This window comes from Musa acuminata, chromosome BXJ3-9, assembly GCF_036884655.1.
Source record: "Musa acuminata AAA Group cultivar baxijiao chromosome BXJ3-9, Cavendish_Baxijiao_AAA, whole genome shotgun sequence".
NCBI lineage: Eukaryota > Viridiplantae > Streptophyta > Magnoliopsida > Zingiberales > Musaceae > Musa > Musa acuminata.
In genome coordinates this window covers 48532387-48548716 of record NC_088357.1, presented here as the reverse complement: position 1 = coordinate 48548716, position 16330 = coordinate 48532387, and the positions used below count along the sequence as shown (strand labels likewise).

The following is a 16330-nucleotide window of genomic DNA, read 5'->3' as shown; positions in this document are numbered from 1 at the left end:
TACACGTTTAAATTACGTCGGGTTGACCATGATGTCAATGACTTCTTTCCTCAATATTTTGGACCGAATGTTGGAGGAACGTTTGTCCATCGATCTTCTCGATAAATGCTCGAGCAAAAAGACTTTGTCTCCGACCTACAATAATTTCACCTAAAAGGGGAACAACAATCGTTTTTGCATGTGGACTTTTCCATCTTAACACAAATATCAATGTGATACTAGCATTTATTCAATGATTAGGATATCTCACCCTAGCGACTTCGAGCCACCTGCTCATCCAACTTCTAGTTTGAGTCTAATCATAATGCAAGTTGGGTCGCTAAGCTTCAAGATGTTCACCAAGTGAATAAACACCCAACCAACCTGTGTCTTTTCGAGGCACAAACAACTAATCCATCTTTTCAACAGAACAAGCACCCGATCAACCCATCTTTTCATTAAGCAATGGAGTACTCAAAACTTACCAATGCCACTCGCTCAATTAAGCAAGGGAATAAAAAAGCAAACGAGCAATGATGTTCCACACTTATATCTTTTGTTAGTGAAATGATTTCTTTGAGTTTGTTGTTTTTAACTTAAGGATTGATCAAGGTGTTCTTGAATCTCACCCAGTAAGTGTAGATGCTAAGAAGCATGATATAAGTCACCACTCCACTTTTGCCTTAGTTACCCCAATAATAGATGCCACCAGCTCAGTCATGATCACGAGCTCAACAACCATTGTCATTGGCACCCATCGAGATTCCTTCACTTGACGTGATGCCAACATTCCAAGAGCACCCAAGACCCATCGAATCATTGGCCGAGGGGGCACTTTGATTCTCAATCGTGGAATTCAATGGATCATACTATCCTTCTTGAACCCAAGCCTCATTTGACAGATTCGACAAAAGATTTCATGCAGATCCAATTACGATATATGGAGTGACATTTGGAGAAGATATAACGAGTGTTCCAATAATATAAAGGGGAAGCGTTGGTAACCCCATCTTGGATCAATTGGTAATCATCTAGAAAATCTAGGAAAAATTGATTCTAACAAACTTTCACCTATTGTCATTAGAGGCATATGATAGCAATGATAACCTAATGGAACATATTACATCTTTTCGTACATAAATATCATTGTATGGCACTTCAGATGGCCAAATATGCTGCATATTCCTAACCACATTAAGAGGCTCAGCACGAAAATGATACACTCACTTAAAGTCACTTTCCATCAATTATTTTGGCCAGTTCAGAAGGGAGTTTGAACTTCACTTCCTCGGGAACATGCGCCCGAGGTTGTCAATGGTAACACTTCTCTAACTTAGGCAAGGGGAGGAGAAAATGCTTGCAGACTTCATCACTCGATTGACCAATGAAATATAAGACGTAGTAGATGCTCATATATCATTCATAAAATAGGCCTTCATAACGAGGTTCATGCTCTCTCATACCTTTTGGTAATTGATGGAAAAACCATCGGTGATAATACTAGAGAAACTTCAAAGAGTCAATCAATATATTACCACAAAGATAATATTCTTGAATATGAATGAGAAGTCATACAAGAGCTTGAGTAGGAGCGACCATAATCCACCCCCGACCTTAAGGTCACCATGACGAAACATAAATGAAAGACCCGAGTTATCTTGCCCAAGGTCGGAACTCACTCCAAAAACATAACTAGAAATAAAATATAAAAGGATATTTTAAAGACTCACCCGATGAAGATTCTATTGAAAAAAAGAGATAGATCCAAATACTATTGATTCCACTAGGATTATGACTGTTAATCATCTCATAAACAACGGGTCCAATCATTTGTAGATTGATAAGAGGTACATATATCAACATCCAGGTTCCATGTGGCCTTTGTCTGAAGCAATTTTAACTATAGCACGCTGCAAACCAAGCAAGCTAAGAAATTATAAACATTGTGATCCAAGAAATGACACTACGTCATCATACGTTACTTTGCTTGTATAACTTTGTGTCCAGCACTTGCTTCCCGCACATGGCACACACCCCTGAAGCAGAAAATGGATGCAAGTGTTAAGAACACCTTCCAAGATTCACTTTGAACAAGAACCAACAAATGATTAATTCCCATATGCAATTTCTAAAGATTTAGCTGTTTGTTAGCATTATCCAAATGGCAAGGTGGCTTAAGTTCTGCTGACGAAGGTCACAAGTTACAGATAAACTTGCTAAACTAAAACAAAATAGCCATTGAGCGAAGATCAACTAAGGAAAGCTTTTGTCAGATAATGAGATAAATTAAAATCTAATCTAACCTGCATTCAGAAGTAACTTCAATTCATTATCAGGTTCTACACAGAGATCAACTTAGTGACAGAAATTGAAAATTCTGGTGCACATTAAACTCATGGCTACAAAACTACACGACAGAAGAATCGTCATGAGGACCTATAATAAAGATCACCAAGATGGTTAGCAAATGAATTAATAGCATCAGAATTCTTGCCTTTAGAGTATGCACAAGTATGACAATATTTTGCATCTTGGTGTACTTGTTGTTTGCAAATCATGCACTTGGTATTTCCATAAGGTGTCCATCTGCAAGATTGTAAACACCAAATATCAGTTCATAGCAATGACATGTATAAAGTGGTATGGCTAACAGCAATAGAATTTAGAACAGATAACAATGACTAAATGAAATAAGTTAACTGGTTGTTGGTAAAACAAGATAGGTCAAATCTTAGGAAAAAAACTAACCCTACAGCATAAATGTTCCTACTTGTGTAAAAGGAATATGATAAACATCTACTCTATAGCAAAAGAAAGCAGCTTCCCGGGACTGAAGAATAATAAAACACAAAAGTTCATATGCCATATTGGTAACAGTTAAGTTTGATTTGCCATCATGTTAGCAGTCACTATCCATGTTGCATGGACATGGATACCAAAATCTGATATGGACATCCATCCAAGTGTTTGATTTGGGAAGAGACAAAACAATGATATGACCCATGAAAATAATTAATATAGAGCCACATATGGAACTAATTTAAGGATGAACTTCTGCAATAAGGACTTAATGCCTATTAGTATAACTTCAGGTTTACAGATTCTAGATCACGTGATTAGGCTTGCTCCACACAAGATTTTTAATAATCTTTAAATATTTTCACAAGAATAAATAACACAACTTCCAAAACATGTGTTCGGAATGACATTGCTGATGTGACTTAAATCCAACACACAATATAACATTTCCAACTTTTCCTAAACAAATATGCAGACCTAGAAGTTTCCTAAACTTACTCATCACTGTTGTCAATGTCGTCTACTAAATCTTCTCGCATTAGTATGGAGCTGAACATAAAGCATTTACAAGATGATGCTCAATTGAGGCAACATGATGGTTTGCTGCAAAACTAGAAGACTAGTCAGATGGTAGTAACAGTAAAGGTCTACCTCAAACACCGAGGAACAACCATTTAAGGAAGACTCAAAAGGAGGAGATAATGACAATAATTTCTGCATGTTGCATTATATCAAAGGTACATAACTCCCAGTGTTGCATTAACAGTGTGCCACTGGAAAAAAAAAAAAAAAGGTGTCACCTTCATGTTATAGTTAGGTCATGGACCAAACAACACACCAGAAACCGTCAATAAGTCATCCTTTTCCTTCAAAAGCAGAACTCACAGGTTCCCATAGTAATGCTTGAAAATATTGGATGCCACAAGTTGCTTCCAATGCTTAGAAACTTATAAAAGAACCCATTTGAACATAAACACTTGAAGTATTCTATTTATGGTATGAAACATGCATTGCAATCTCCAGAAGTTTTAGATCAGACACCTGCACCATATGCACAGTTCTAATATCTTTGTATATTCACTTCTATGCTCCATCAAACATGTATGCTTCACAGATCACTTCTCATTTGAATGATTAATGTTGTGTACTCTACTAGCACCGAAGATCACTAAAGCTACAAAGTAGTTCATCTTCCCCCTCCATTTCTCTTGAATCTTCCTTCTTATGTAACAACCGTTAGTTGATATCCTCATGCCATCGCAAGCGTAACTAAGGTTTACATCTTGCACATATTTTCAGGCCCATTTAACATGATAAGAATGATTGCTTTTACAAGAATGAAAAGATTACAAGTAATGCTTCTAGCTAGTTGACGCTCTATTGGGTCTGAAGACGCTGGATGTACAACAAACTTTGTTGATGTAATATAGTTTTACATAGTGCGATAGTACTAGGAATTCATGAGGCAAGGAAAACAGAAAACATAATGCAAAATCCTTGCAAAATCAAAACACATTATGATATTTTACAAAGAAGAAAAAGGAAAGAATGCAATCTACAAGAAAATGTTTTATGTTCTCTGACTCATTATTTCCAAAAAACTTGGTCGAATCATGACTTCAGAAAATGGCACCAGCATTTGTCAATATATCACATTAGGGTTTTGAATCTCTATCTAAGCCCCCCCCCCCCAAAAAAAAAAAATCAGAATGGAGGATATCAAAAGCATCCAGAAATTACGATGAGATTGTGATTGTTCCTGAACAAGAAAGAGCAAAGAAAGTAACGATTGCTAGGAAAATCTGAAAGCAAATGTTTCGTCCGATCTGATTCATCTGTTTCCGGAAGACTCGGACCACTCTTGGATTCAATAGATGGAACCAGCACTTTAGCATAACTGGCGACATGTCAAATTACGGTTTCAGAACCTCTTCTATAACATAATAGATCGAAAACTATGAGTTGATAAATTGCCCTAATTTATAGTTTAGTTCGAAGGCAATAATCTAAAAGCATATCAAACCCTTGCATCAAAAGGAGAGGGCGTTTCTCTGGTACCGATGCGAGAAGAATCAAGAATAGACCTGTTCTTCTTGGAGAGGAGCTTGTTCTCATTGATCTTTCGGCCGCCGCTCTCGGTGGTGTTGCTGGCGCCCTCCTTCCACTTGTCCGGCACGATTACCTTCGCCAGCTTCTTCTCGCCTGCAAACGAAAACAGAGAAAGAGAGATCGTTAATCATACAAGAAAAAGGAAAGGAAATTTGAGGGTTTAGAGAGAGGGTCAGTACACTTGTCGCACACCATGGTTGTTTTCTGATAGAGATCGAGCAAATAGAGGAGAGATTCCAGACGCGAGGGGAGAGTCGAGGAAATAAGAACCGTAAATTTAAAGGTGTCTGCTGTTCCGCGGAATATATGGAGACACCAAGAGGTCCCCTGTTTCGGCTCGGACAGGGTTAAGCTCTTGGATCCAATCGCGAATTGAGGGCGGCTGCCAGTGGAGGTTCCACACACGACCGCGTTGGATACCTGTTTCGGCTGGGTCAGGATTCAGTTTCTTCCTTCGAGCCTCAGCCCTCGGATTCGATGGCTGTGCGAATCTTAAGGCATATGTCTTTGGCCTCCGATAGGGTTGAGCCTTTGGATTCAATTGCTTCGCGAATCTTAAGGCGGTTGGAATCTGGCGGTCCAACGTGTTTCTTCGTTAGAACCTGGAGCCCTCGGATTCGAAAGTTTCGCGACTCTCAAAGCAGATGCCTCTGATCACCGGTTTCGGCTTCGGTTTCTAATACGCAAGCCACGCCGGTGGAGGACTACGGGAGGCGCAGAGCTTAAACGAGCGTCGGAAGCTCTCTCCCAAGAAGACACTCCATGCGCGTCTATTAGCTTCCAGATCGTTCGCGGCAAAAGCATAGCAGCATCGATATTCACGAGTTCCCTGTGACGCCAATCGTGTGTCACAAAGTTCTCGTTTGATCTTCTCAGAAAAGGAACAAGAAAGGTTTTGATGATTTCAGTTTGCCTTTTATTGAGAAGATGGTAGGAACGAGTTCATCATTGCAGAGAACGACGAATGATAATGTCTGCTCACTGTAGGCAATGATCATGATCAGTTCCTAATTCAACTCGAAGGAATACATCAACTTGAAGTATTTGTAGTAGTAGAGGTTTAAACAGTAAAAGTAGCATTAGTAATCAAAGAAATTGATGTCATAGGTAATCAGAAATGTATGGCATTCTGACAAGTACTTGAAGTAGTAAAAGTAGCATTTGTAAGCAAAGAAACTTACGTCAAATGTATGGCATTCTGACAAGTATTTGTAGTAGGAAAAGTATAAGCAGTAAAAGTAGCATTTGTATGCAAAGAAATTAATGTCATAGGTAATCAGATATGTATGCCATTCTGATTAGTGATGTTAAAGCAATCTGCCGTAAACATTTTGGGAATTAACGCACAATTCACAAACTTTGGCTCATTGCATAATCACCATGGTGTTCAAGGCCGAAAATTCCTCAATAACTACCAGTTTTCCACAAGATTTGCTGGTTGACAGTTTTCCAAAGACATTACTCAGAATTTGGTTGTCCAGACAGCATATACAACAGAATACAAGTTCCACAAAAATTGTGCGCTAAAGTTCCATGAAGCCTATCCCATAGCAAGGTGTTCAATCTTTCGTGGAGACTGTCCGAAACAGCCTCAGTAAAGGAAAACATTCTTTTCTTGATGAGCAAGAATGTATTCACTTTTTTCGGCGCTTCATATCCTGTATTAACGAACATGCTAAGTTTTCTGTTTAAGGACATGCCGCAACTGAATCTTTTGACTCTCCATCCTTGCCTCCATCAACTGCGCCTTTAAACTGTACTTCTGTTTGCCTCGTGGCCACTCAATACACCCTTTCATTTCTCGCGTCGTATGGAGATTCAGTGAATCAGCAGAGCTCCACTGTGTTATGCTACCTGGGCTTAAACCAACTTCACCGAACCCTAAGTCAGGAGACAAGGTTCCTTTGGAGATCATTCCATTTGTATGCTCAACTGAAAGTTTCTGATATTCTTCACCATTAGTTGAAGCTCGGGTTCCATTGGAGATCCTTCCATCTGAAAGCCTCCCAGGTTTCACCTCAACCGGTGTTCTCTTCAGGTCTTCAATAATATCATGTGTTGATGATCTCCAAAGCCTACATATTGAAGACACCTTTTTTCTTGACATTGCATTTGCAGAACAATCCGTGATGATTTCGTTATTCAGTCTGTTGTTTCCATTCTCCTCCCAGTCTGCTATGCTCACTGAAGCATTGCTTTCTTTACAGTAACCATTAACAGATGGTTCACTCACATCAAGTGTATTGCTTGAGCCTTGCTCCTCGGCATGACTCACTGTTTCCCAGTCACTATCATCTTCTACATCATCATCGCTATCTATCAACTCATGCTGCTTCATTGGATGTCCTAGAAAGACATCTGTCTCAGGACTTGCCGTGTTAACCTTGGATGCATAGCTTCTAGGGCTATGACCACAGCAAAGTTGGATGTCTATTTCATTAGTTTCTTGTCTTGGTTGGGGTTCTTCAAAAACAGCGTAGATGTCTTCTGAAGCAGGTGGTGGCTGGTAAGAGAACTCTTTTATCTCTTCAACAGTAACTGAGTTTGCTTTTTCTTTAAGCAACTCAGCTTCCCTCCTTAGTGCAACATCCATGTCCGCATCCATCCTTGCAGCCAAAAATGCTTCTAACTCTGCTTTCAGGTCCCTCAGTTGTGAGTATTTCTCCTCAAGAGTCAGCTTTGCATCAATTAACTTCATCTGAACCCTTTCTTCTCGCCATACCTCTGCCATCTGCAGCATCCTCTTCTCCTCCTCAACTTGTTCTCGGATATTTAATGCTTCCATCTTCAGTGATTCAATTTCAGCTTTGTCTTCGCCAATCTCTTTCGTGAGCTCATCACAGACCTCCTCAACAAGCTCACGTGCTTTGCATTCTTTTTTATAGTCCTGCAAGAGCTGCTTCGCAGCCAACTTCGTCTCAGCGAGTTCATTGACCAGCTTGGTATGGACAATCTCTATCCTTTGCCGCCTTTTCCTCTCTCTATCAAGGTCAGCCTTCATTGCCTCGATTATAGCCTGGACCTTCTCGTGCTCTCTGCTCTGCCATGATGCCTTCTCATCAGCAAGGCTTTTCAAGAATTGATCCAACTTTTTCTTTGCTGATCTCCGTTCTGTCTCAAGCTCACTGATGCGGGCATGAGCCTTTTCCAGCTCAGTACAGAGAGACGAAACAATGGACACTGTGTTCACATCCTCATGTTCCACAACCTTCAGGTGATTGTAGAATCGATAGACCTCCTCCAATGTCATTGAGCTGCCAGGGTCCCATTTAGTTGCCTTCTCCATTTCAGCACTCGGAAATCCAGCAAACTGTTCAACATGAAAAATATCAACCAGACTTACAGTAGCTGTCTAAAAAAAAAAAGGGTGCAGGAATACATTCAGACCATAGAAATAAAAGGCTTACCCTGTGGATATTTCCATATCTTGGACTTGAGACTGAGACAGGACTGGCAAAATCGTTCTTCTTACTTTTATTAGTGTGGAGATCAGTGCTGAGGGGATTACAAAGTAGCTGAACTTCTTGATACCCGTGGATAGGGCTTCAAAGTAGAAAGGAGAGGTGCAGAGTGAATGAATAATGGCATTCATACATACAAAGTGCATCGTAGACTATGGACATGCATTGACAACCCTCATCAAGACTATAGATGAGAGATTCGTAGTGAAGTTGACTAAACACATAGCATTCTTTAGGATTGTTAAAGATGGATATGGTATTAACAACTGCTTGAGTTCCAGGATTGATGAGAACAGCAAGAAATCTAGCACAAGTCAGGTAAAAGGAAAGACACAATGTTTCCAAGGACAAAATACCCATGTCTTTTCCAATTCCTTCGAGAATCAAGAGTAAAGGGAATTCTATTTTCCTTTTCTTAAGAGCTTTTGAGGATGTTTCAAAGGTTCCGATTTGGATGATCTTGAACGAACTGAGCAAGATAAACTTGGTTTTTAACACGTGTACCATCAAAATGTGAACTCTCCACAAGATCCATACCAATCTACATAGAGAAAAGAAACCCTATAAAGAGGGTGGGGATACTGGTGCTACCCTACCTCAAGACATGGAGGAGCTCGCCGGCCTTCTCCTCCGCCGCCGAGGACGCCGCTACCGGCATCCAGAGGCTGCAGATGCCAGATCCCCGCCGCGAGCTTCCTCGCGGAGACTCCTGGGAGAGGTGGCGGTGCCTCACTGGAGCCGGCATTCTCGGCCTTCCGGCTGGGCTTCGGCGGGGGTGCCTCGTTGAACTTCCACCGAAGCAAGGGGGTGGTGGGGCCGCTCCTCCTTCCGCCGGAAGCGGGGCCACCCTTTCTCTGGCGGGCTTCTGCACCAGCACCGGGGAATGCGGGGTTACGAATCCGGCCGCGGGGATGGAGCTTCGTCGCCGCACGGGGATCGGAGTAGGGTGGCGGCGCCAGGGTTTTCGAGGAGAGGATCCCAGGGAGGTGGGCGGAGGTCGGCAGTGGCTATAACGTCACTTCCACAGCATTACAAAAAGAGGGGAGAGCGAGCTATCGAGCAAACCGTGATCGCTCACAAAAGCGCAGAGAGACAGAGAGAGAGAGAGAGAGAGAGAGAGAGAGAGAGGTTTAGCAAAAAATACAAAAAATACAAAAAATAAACTTTGAATATAAAGAGGTGTATAAAAATGTAAAAAGACCTCAACTGCTCCTATTATATATTTTTTTAAATATTAATCTAAAATAAAGTATCAAATTAGCTTAAATTAAACATAATGGCATATATAATTATGTTTCAAAGGAATATGTATGCACTTGAAAAAAAATCAAGTAATAAAATTTATACTTACCACTAAAATAAAAATGAATTTGCTAAAATAATTTCTATATCAATTTAACATTTTATTACAATGGAGTGATTTGCTCCGCATTAACTGTCACAAAATACGTGCCTCTGCATCTGCATCTGCATCTGCATCATATAATATAATCACCCTCTTCCAGAAAATAAAGAAGTAATGAATTAATTATACGATCAATCGAGGGCGATACGTGGAACCAGATCTCGCCTGAAGCTACCCTTCCTGTTTCGGCTGTAAGTCCCTACGCAGGGAACACGCTCAGTTGCAGTATCAATGTCCACGTGGCTCTCTGCTAAACGATCCACATAATATTTGCTGTGCTGGCGGTGAGTGCGGCGGAGGCGACGAGGTGCACGGAGGACCTCGAGAGGCGAGCTTTGTTACCGCCCGCGTCATAGCGTGCCACCACGCCCCACGCGACGAGACCGGCGTTCCACCGTGATTGGTGGGTCAGCTGCCGCAGTTTGTTCGTTCTGTCAGAAGAGATGCGTGTGGTGGCCCACTGGCACTGTGCTTTGCTCGATGTTGAGAAAGCTGTGGAGACCACATGCAGCGAACTAAAACGGAGGCTTTAAATCCCTCCACTGTAAATTCTTACTTTATCTCGCACCTTACACAGCTTGGAAGAACGGTATCGCGTTTCATTTCACCATTTATTTACTTCGTCATTATTTAATCTTGCTTGATTTAGCCTTATTTATCGATGTTCCATCATCATGTCGTGCGTGTCGCTTACAATTTGTGCGCGTTGGACGAGGTTCTGATCAAATCTGATTCAGGTCCTACCTGAGTCCGACCCGTTTAGGCAATTTAGGTGCGGCCATCGCACGAAGATCGGAACAAATTTGACTTGATCGGTAAGTGGGTCCTCACCGAATCCGACCCGTTTAGACTATTTAGGTGCGGCCATAGCACGAAGATCGGATCAAATTTGACTTGATCGTTAAGTGGGTCATGACCGAATCCGACCCGTTAAGACCATTTAAGTGGTGCTGGAATCTCCGATTTGGCGCAAAACTCTCCCCAAAAATTGCCCCGTTTCCCCCCAAATCGAGCCGAAGGCTTCCGCCCTTTTACTCTGAGCTTGCTCTCCCTCGATTTCCTTCTCCGTTTCGATTCCAGATGGGCGACTTCTCGGCTCCTTCCTTCTCTCTCGGCCTCGATCTTGACCTTGCTGATCTCCCCACCGAAGGTGAGGAAGAGGAGGAAGAACAAGAGCGATCTCCTCTCCCTAATCCATTGTCCGGAATAGAATCTCCTAACTTGGAGCTCTTCCGAGATCAACGGTTGGAAGAGCGAGAAGCGATTGGTCCTGGAATTGCGTTAGATCCGGAGCCCATCTGGGGAACCCCTCTGCCGGCTCTCAAGCGACTGCGGCGAGGCCCGCCTCCTCCTCGCTGTCGTAGCAATTCGCTGGTTGCTCATTCTTCTTTAGATGATGGTGGCGGTGAACTGAGAGATGATTCGATACTGTTAGACGATGACATCGAGGAGTTCTCATCCCCAGAAAATAATCCGAGTCGAGGTAACCGACGGCCGTCTTAGGGTTTCTGTCAATTTTTGGGTCTTATCTTGATTGTTGTATTGTTTTATGTTTTATCATGTGCATATTGAGAGACGATGCAACACAAAGAAGGAATCTTTGTCCAAGGTTCGGATCAGTTCTTGGAAAGACGTTCAGAAGTCAAAATTTTCCTATTATAAGAATATAATTTTTTGTAAAGAAGGGATAAATTTTTGCAGGGATGTAGCTTCTTAGAGTACCACCATAGGCTTTCTTTCCATTTCTTTCTACTCTATCTCCCTGCTTTAGGTGTTTTGCATTTCTTTTAAGGGTTTATGCCACTTCAGGTACAACACTGGATGGAGCGTGTCTATCCTTTTTGAAGGATCATGGTCACGAAATTTAAACTTGCTCAAATGAAATCAACTATGAATTCAGCTTCTTCCAAAGGCAAGTAAGCGTTTGAAGCTGGGTCCTGCCAGATAGAGCTATTTATGCCTTTGTTAGTCAAGAGACCCTCACCCTTTCCTGCCCACTTAAGGTTTTAGTCTCAACGCTGCCTGGCTACTGATTCTGACTGGACTTCGGTTACTGAACCATCATTGAATTCATATCCTTTGACGAAATTGAGTAATTGTCATGATTGCAAGATTCTACCTGTTCTTGACTTTGACATCTGAAGAAGTATCTGTCATATACTCTTCTTGGATAGTTTTAGTTGAAATTCATATGGTTGTTCCAGTTGTAGATTCTATTCCAATTTCTTCCTAATTGGCTTTAGATAGTGAAATGCCTTGAGCAGCCTTTTCTAGCCACAGACAGTTGACTTTGATGATTGTCTATCATGCACAAATTTTTTGAAGAAGAATATATTGATATATTCCTCACGCAAATATGGCAGCAAGTTTATGTTCTTAAATCTCTTTCTAATAGCTTACCTTTTAGATTGATAAAGGACATATAGTTTCAGAATCCAGTTTTACTTTCATTTTATAAAATCACTATTACAAAAAGGTCAAGCTTAGAATTTCATCTGCTAATGGCTGATGTTGCAGATAAGTCTTCTTCAGTACGAAACCACATTGCTGGCAGCTTTTCAAAGTTTTCACTGCAAAATCATGGAGTCCTTACAGGTCAATCTACAACCAAGTTGATGGTGCCAAAAATCTCACGACCATTTGATGTCTTACCTTCAGCAGTTTCCCATGAAATCTGCAATAAGAAAGTGTTTCAGAATTTGAGTACTCCCATACGAAAAATACACCTATTGAGTTCAGATTCAGATGACTCAGCCAGTGAGGACAAATACAAGTACAAAAATAAAGTTGATGCATCTAAATTGAGGCATCAAAACCTAATTTCAGAGAATGAACAGCAGAGAAGTTTGAAATACAGAAAACATCTGGAGGATAGTTTTTGGAAAGATTTTAATCCTGTAAATAACATAAACTTAGCCACGCCTGCTCTGGATGAGTTCTGTGAAGAGTATTTCAAATCAAAGAAGGATCCAAGACCAGGACAGCACAGAGAAGAGGATTTGACTTTTTGTAGTTCAAGAGTAAGTGGTACAAAAGCATTAGCTGATGAAATTGAAGGTTCCCATCAGCAGATAAGCATCTCCAGAAACACTAAGCCACAATGCAACTTGACCAATCCAGAACCTCCTGCTTTTCAGTATTTCTACCATGATGATATGAGGATTCAGACGTTAGTGAAAAGACGGTTATGTTACTTTGTTCCTCTTGGTGCAGAACTGCATGGAGCAGAGAAACAACCTGGGACTGAAAATCTAAATTACATGTGTGATATCACATTAGATTTTGATTGATAATTATTTCTATCATTAATCTGACATACTTTTTTACTTTGTTCTTTCATGTGATAGGAGTCAATTCAGCACCACGGATGTTCGAAGTCGAGCCTGTAAAACCAACAAGCAGGGTCTTAATAGAAGTTTTAGGAAGGGGAAAAGGCCAAAGGATGCTAGTCCGAAGAAGTCGTCAGATGCTACTGGAGATTGGATGACTCCCAAGAATTGCACTGCTATTCCGAAAGATGCTGGAAAAAGGCGAGTCCATGCATCAGGTCATCAATCTGGTCACTGGTTTACTGATCAAAATGGAAGAAAGGTAATTCACATGTCTCAATTGCTGATTGGTTTGAAGAATTTATAATAAATGATTAGAACACTTTGAAAATTATCAGACAATTCTTCTTGTTCTTTGTTTTTTTCTCATGATTTTTCTTTAATTGACTGTCATAACTACTCACTTTTATCCACTGATTTTTGTTTTTAATTAGTTCCAGTTAATGTATGACTTATCCGAATAGAATTGTGCAACTTTTAGAAACATGAAGAGATGACATGTTGCTGTTGTTAAATATATGGGCTAAATACGAACTTTGATTATCTTGTTACTCAATAGCAAGGAAAGATTAAAAGAAAAAAGGTGCAGTACAAAAAATTTCCGCAAACAACTGAATCAAGCTCAAAGTCACGTATAATTGGTGGTTCAAACAGACATCAATATTTAAGTTTATTCAGTCTAGAATCATGCAATTAGCTTTTAGTTATTGTGTCGTGTGTTAGGTTAGGCTTTAATAAACAGTTAGACTTAAAATTTCATCAGAGCTTGTTGCATTCATCGGTACCATTTTTTGTTACTTGTATAGTGTGTCAGTATGTGGACGGTAGAGTGGCCTGCCTGGGAAGTTTTAGTTGAGTTCAAGCTCAAATAACACTTCAACGATCAGTTGGTCTTGTTGCAAGCAATGGCTGATTGATCTTTTCATTTTAGTACAAAAGAGTCCTAGGAAAAATAAGACACCATTTAGCTTGTCTTATTTGAGTCCTGAATGTGAATTGGAGATAAGAAACAGAAGAATTCTGTGTCCCTTTTTCTACTCCTTTTCTTTTTTCTTTCAATTCCATCTCTTCTTTCTTCTCTGCTACTGCTGAAACACACGTTTTTCATATCAATTTTCTGCTAATATTAGCCTTACTATTTATTCTCTATCTTAGGGTTATCTCAAACCCTTGGCAAATTGCTATTTATTAGAGACTGAAATCATCCTTGTTGTCTATTGAATATCTTAGCAACATCGAACTGTTGATTATTCATGGTTTTATTTTTATTTTTTATTTTGAGGACTGAGATTATAGCTTGATGTTTGCTGTTGTTTGAAATTCTATTATCTCAAGAATTAATATCAATTATCCTTTTTATCTTTTAACAATTGGACATATGGTTAATTACTATTATTGTGATTATTAACGTGTTGTGCCCTGGACAGCAAACATCAAGGTGTTAAGCCTTTTAAAATCATAAAATTTTGACCTTCAGTGAATCTCTAATGTGATCTTACATCAATTTATGCCAAAAATTGGAGAATAATATTTAAAACGAATAAATACATTTAAATTATTCTGTGACCTCCAATTATCCTAGCTTAAGATGGTTACAATACTTTCTTTGTGCTCAATTCCTAATAGTTGGCAACAGTGGCTTCTTAAGTTGTGCCTGAATCTGTTTTCCTCTCATGGTGATAATTATTTTAATTTTGTTCTTTTATGTATTGCAGGCTTATGTAACTAAAAACGGACAGGAGCTGACAGGTCGAGTTGCCTATAGACAGTATAAGAAGGTAAGGTTGACCACTTCTTTCTTAATTGTATATAGTTGTCATTTGTATTTTAAATGTTTTAGTTGCATAGCTCATTGTCATTAGTATCACATATACGAGGGCCTGCACCAGTATGTTTTCTTTTCTATTGTTTAGGATTCTTTCTATATTCTGCCTCGTAAGTCCGTAAATTCAAGAAAATTAGCGTCTCTTTCTTGTTCTGTTAGCTTGACGGATATTATATGTACATCAGAAAATTAGATGAATACCACAGGGGTGAACAGTGAATACCAACCTGGCTGTAAGATCATATGTTATCCTAGACTTCTGCTGGAAAAAAAAAGGTGGAAATAGCTTTAACCAAATTGTCTTTTAGCACAAAGATGAAGCCTTGTTCAACTAATTGGAGATGGTTTTTATTATATTCCTTTTAATTTTATTCAGATCTGGCTCAGAAACATTGGGAATGATGTTGAACTTGTTAATATTTAGGTCCATGTCTTTCGTCTTGGGATCACTTTGTCAAATAACTCTATAGATAGTGTCAAATAACCTTATCTTTCAGAAAGAAAAGAATCCTTGGCTTGCTGTGGTCGACTTTTGGATGGTACTCTTATCTTGATTGTTTTGCTTAATAATAGTATAATTATATCATAACTGCAAGATTAGAATGAAAGGTGTGGCGACTGGGGAGATGGGACCATGGAGGAAAGATGCATCCTAGATGAAGGATCAGAACTGGCAAGGGGGATAAGCCAAGCATCTGAATATTTTCTTTGCTTTTTGTTGAGTCATCTACACAATGTAGTCAGTTTGTTAAGCTAGATGTTTAATTCTAGTCTTATTGGTTGAAAAACTATGCTGTATGATATACCCGCATGTTTATTAGATGATGTCACTTAATTCCAATAGTCATGATCGATATATCCCATCCAATTTAGTGGAATTCAGAAATAGTATTAAACTTCCAATAGGTGCAAATTGAAATGTGGATTTTTTGCTTATGTCAGGATAGTGGTGGATTCAGGAAGCCGAGGAAGAAATCTGCTGCCAAGAAGAAAACGAAATAACGAGCGTTTGCTGGAGTCTGCATGTTTCCTTCACAGTAAGAAAGCAGTTCATGTTTTGGTCAATTTTAGATTACAGTATTTGGCCTTTTGGCTTGTGTTAATGTCATGTGGTAACATCTTAAAACTTCTGTACAGTAAATTCATGCTCTTTTAGAAACCTCCCAGACTATGTAGATATTTCTGATTACTTACTGCTACAGCTACCGCATCTTCTCTGTTGCATTTCTGTGCATACATGTTTACATATGGAAAAGATGAGCATTAGCTAGAAATTTGGTTGAAAGGGAGAGAAAAATTGAGCCTTGCCCATTAGATCCAAGGTTATATCCAGAAAGCAAAAGTATTTAAGATGTTACTCTGGGAGTCTTGGTTACAGTTGTAGTTAAATATATGTTTTTTTTTCACTAAAAAGTAGATAAAA

At 39.7% G+C, this 16330-nt stretch overlaps 3 protein-coding genes across 4 annotated transcripts; 1 reads left to right on the top strand and 2 right to left on the bottom strand.

Moving 5' to 3' along the window:
• Positions 1-1738: 1738 nt before the first annotated feature.
• Positions 1739-5216, bottom strand: LOC135648692 (uncharacterized). Of its 2 annotated transcripts, XR_010501041.1 has the most exons (5): positions 5067-5216; positions 4863-4980; positions 2474-2565; positions 2283-2386; positions 1739-2015 (listed from the first exon to the last, which is right to left on the bottom strand). XR_010501041.1 is itself a non-coding variant. In XM_065166584.1 (4 exons), exons 1-4 carry the CDS (start codon positions 5080-5082, stop codon positions 1951-1953), a joined length of 291 nt encoding a protein of 96 aa, XP_065022656.1. In that variant the 5' UTR covers positions 5083-5215; the 3' UTR covers positions 1739-1950. The 2 variants fall into 2 exon arrangements, 1 of the variants encoding a protein (XP_065022656.1); XM_065166584.1 differs by lacking the exon at positions 2283-2386 and having other exon boundaries at positions 5067-5215.
• A 1020-nt stretch (positions 5217-6236) lies between these two features.
• On the bottom strand, positions 6237-9478 carry LOC135649369 (uncharacterized). The gene is made up of 3 exons (XM_065167644.1): positions 8945-9478; positions 8295-8430; positions 6237-8197 (listed from the first exon to the last, which is right to left on the bottom strand). Exons 1-3 carry the CDS (start codon positions 9091-9093, stop codon positions 6563-6565), a joined length of 1920 nt encoding a protein of 639 aa, XP_065023716.1. The 5' UTR covers positions 9094-9478; the 3' UTR covers positions 6237-6562.
• Positions 9479-10739: 1261 nt separating this feature from the next.
• On the top strand, positions 10740-16131 carry LOC135648918 (uncharacterized). The gene is made up of 5 exons (XM_065166936.1): positions 10740-11236; positions 12271-13015; positions 13101-13344; positions 14798-14860; positions 15850-16131. The coding sequence occupies exons 1-5, from the start codon at positions 10834-10836 to the stop codon at positions 15907-15909; spliced, it is 1515 nt and encodes a 504-aa protein (XP_065023008.1). The 5' UTR covers positions 10740-10833; the 3' UTR covers positions 15910-16131.
• The last annotated feature ends 199 nt before the right edge of the window (positions 16132-16330 follow it).

What these genes read in the sequence shown, in the direction of transcription:
- LOC135648918 (XM_065166936.1), top strand. Translation starts at nt 10,834, where the DNA reads ATGGGCGACTTCTCGGCTCCTTCCTTCTCTCTCGGCCTCGATCTTGAC. An exon ending in ACTGAAAATCTAAATTACAT is followed by an intron (nt 13,016 to 13,100) that starts GTGTGATATCAC and finishes TTCATGTGATAG; the next exon opens with GAGTCAATTCAGCACCACGG. An exon ending in CTGATCAAAATGGAAGAAAG is followed by an intron (nt 13,345 to 14,797) that starts GTAATTCACATG and finishes TATGTATTGCAG; the next exon opens with GCTTATGTAACTAAAAACGG.
- LOC135649369 (XM_065167644.1), bottom strand. Translation starts at nt 9,093, where the DNA reads ATGCCGGCTCCAGTGAGGCACCGCCACCTCTCCCAGGAGTCTCCGCGA. An exon ending in GAGCTCCTCCATGTCTTGAG is followed by an intron (nt 8,431 to 8,944) that starts GTAGGGTAGCAC and finishes TCTACTTTGAAG; the next exon opens with CCCTATCCACGGGTATCAAG. An exon ending in GATATGGAAATATCCACAGG is followed by an intron (nt 8,198 to 8,294) that starts GTAAGCCTTTTA and finishes CATGTTGAACAG; the next exon opens with TTTGCTGGATTTCCGAGTGC.
- LOC135648692 (XM_065166584.1), bottom strand. An exon ending in CTCCTCTCCAAGAAGAACAG is followed by an intron (nt 2,566 to 4,862) that starts GTCTATTCTTGA and finishes ACAATCTTGCAG; the next exon opens with ATGGACACCTTATGGAAATA. An exon ending in TACTTGTGCATACTCTAAAG is followed by an intron (nt 2,016 to 2,473) that starts GCAAGAATTCTG and finishes TTTCTGCTTCAG; the next exon opens with GGGTGTGTGCCATGTGCGGG.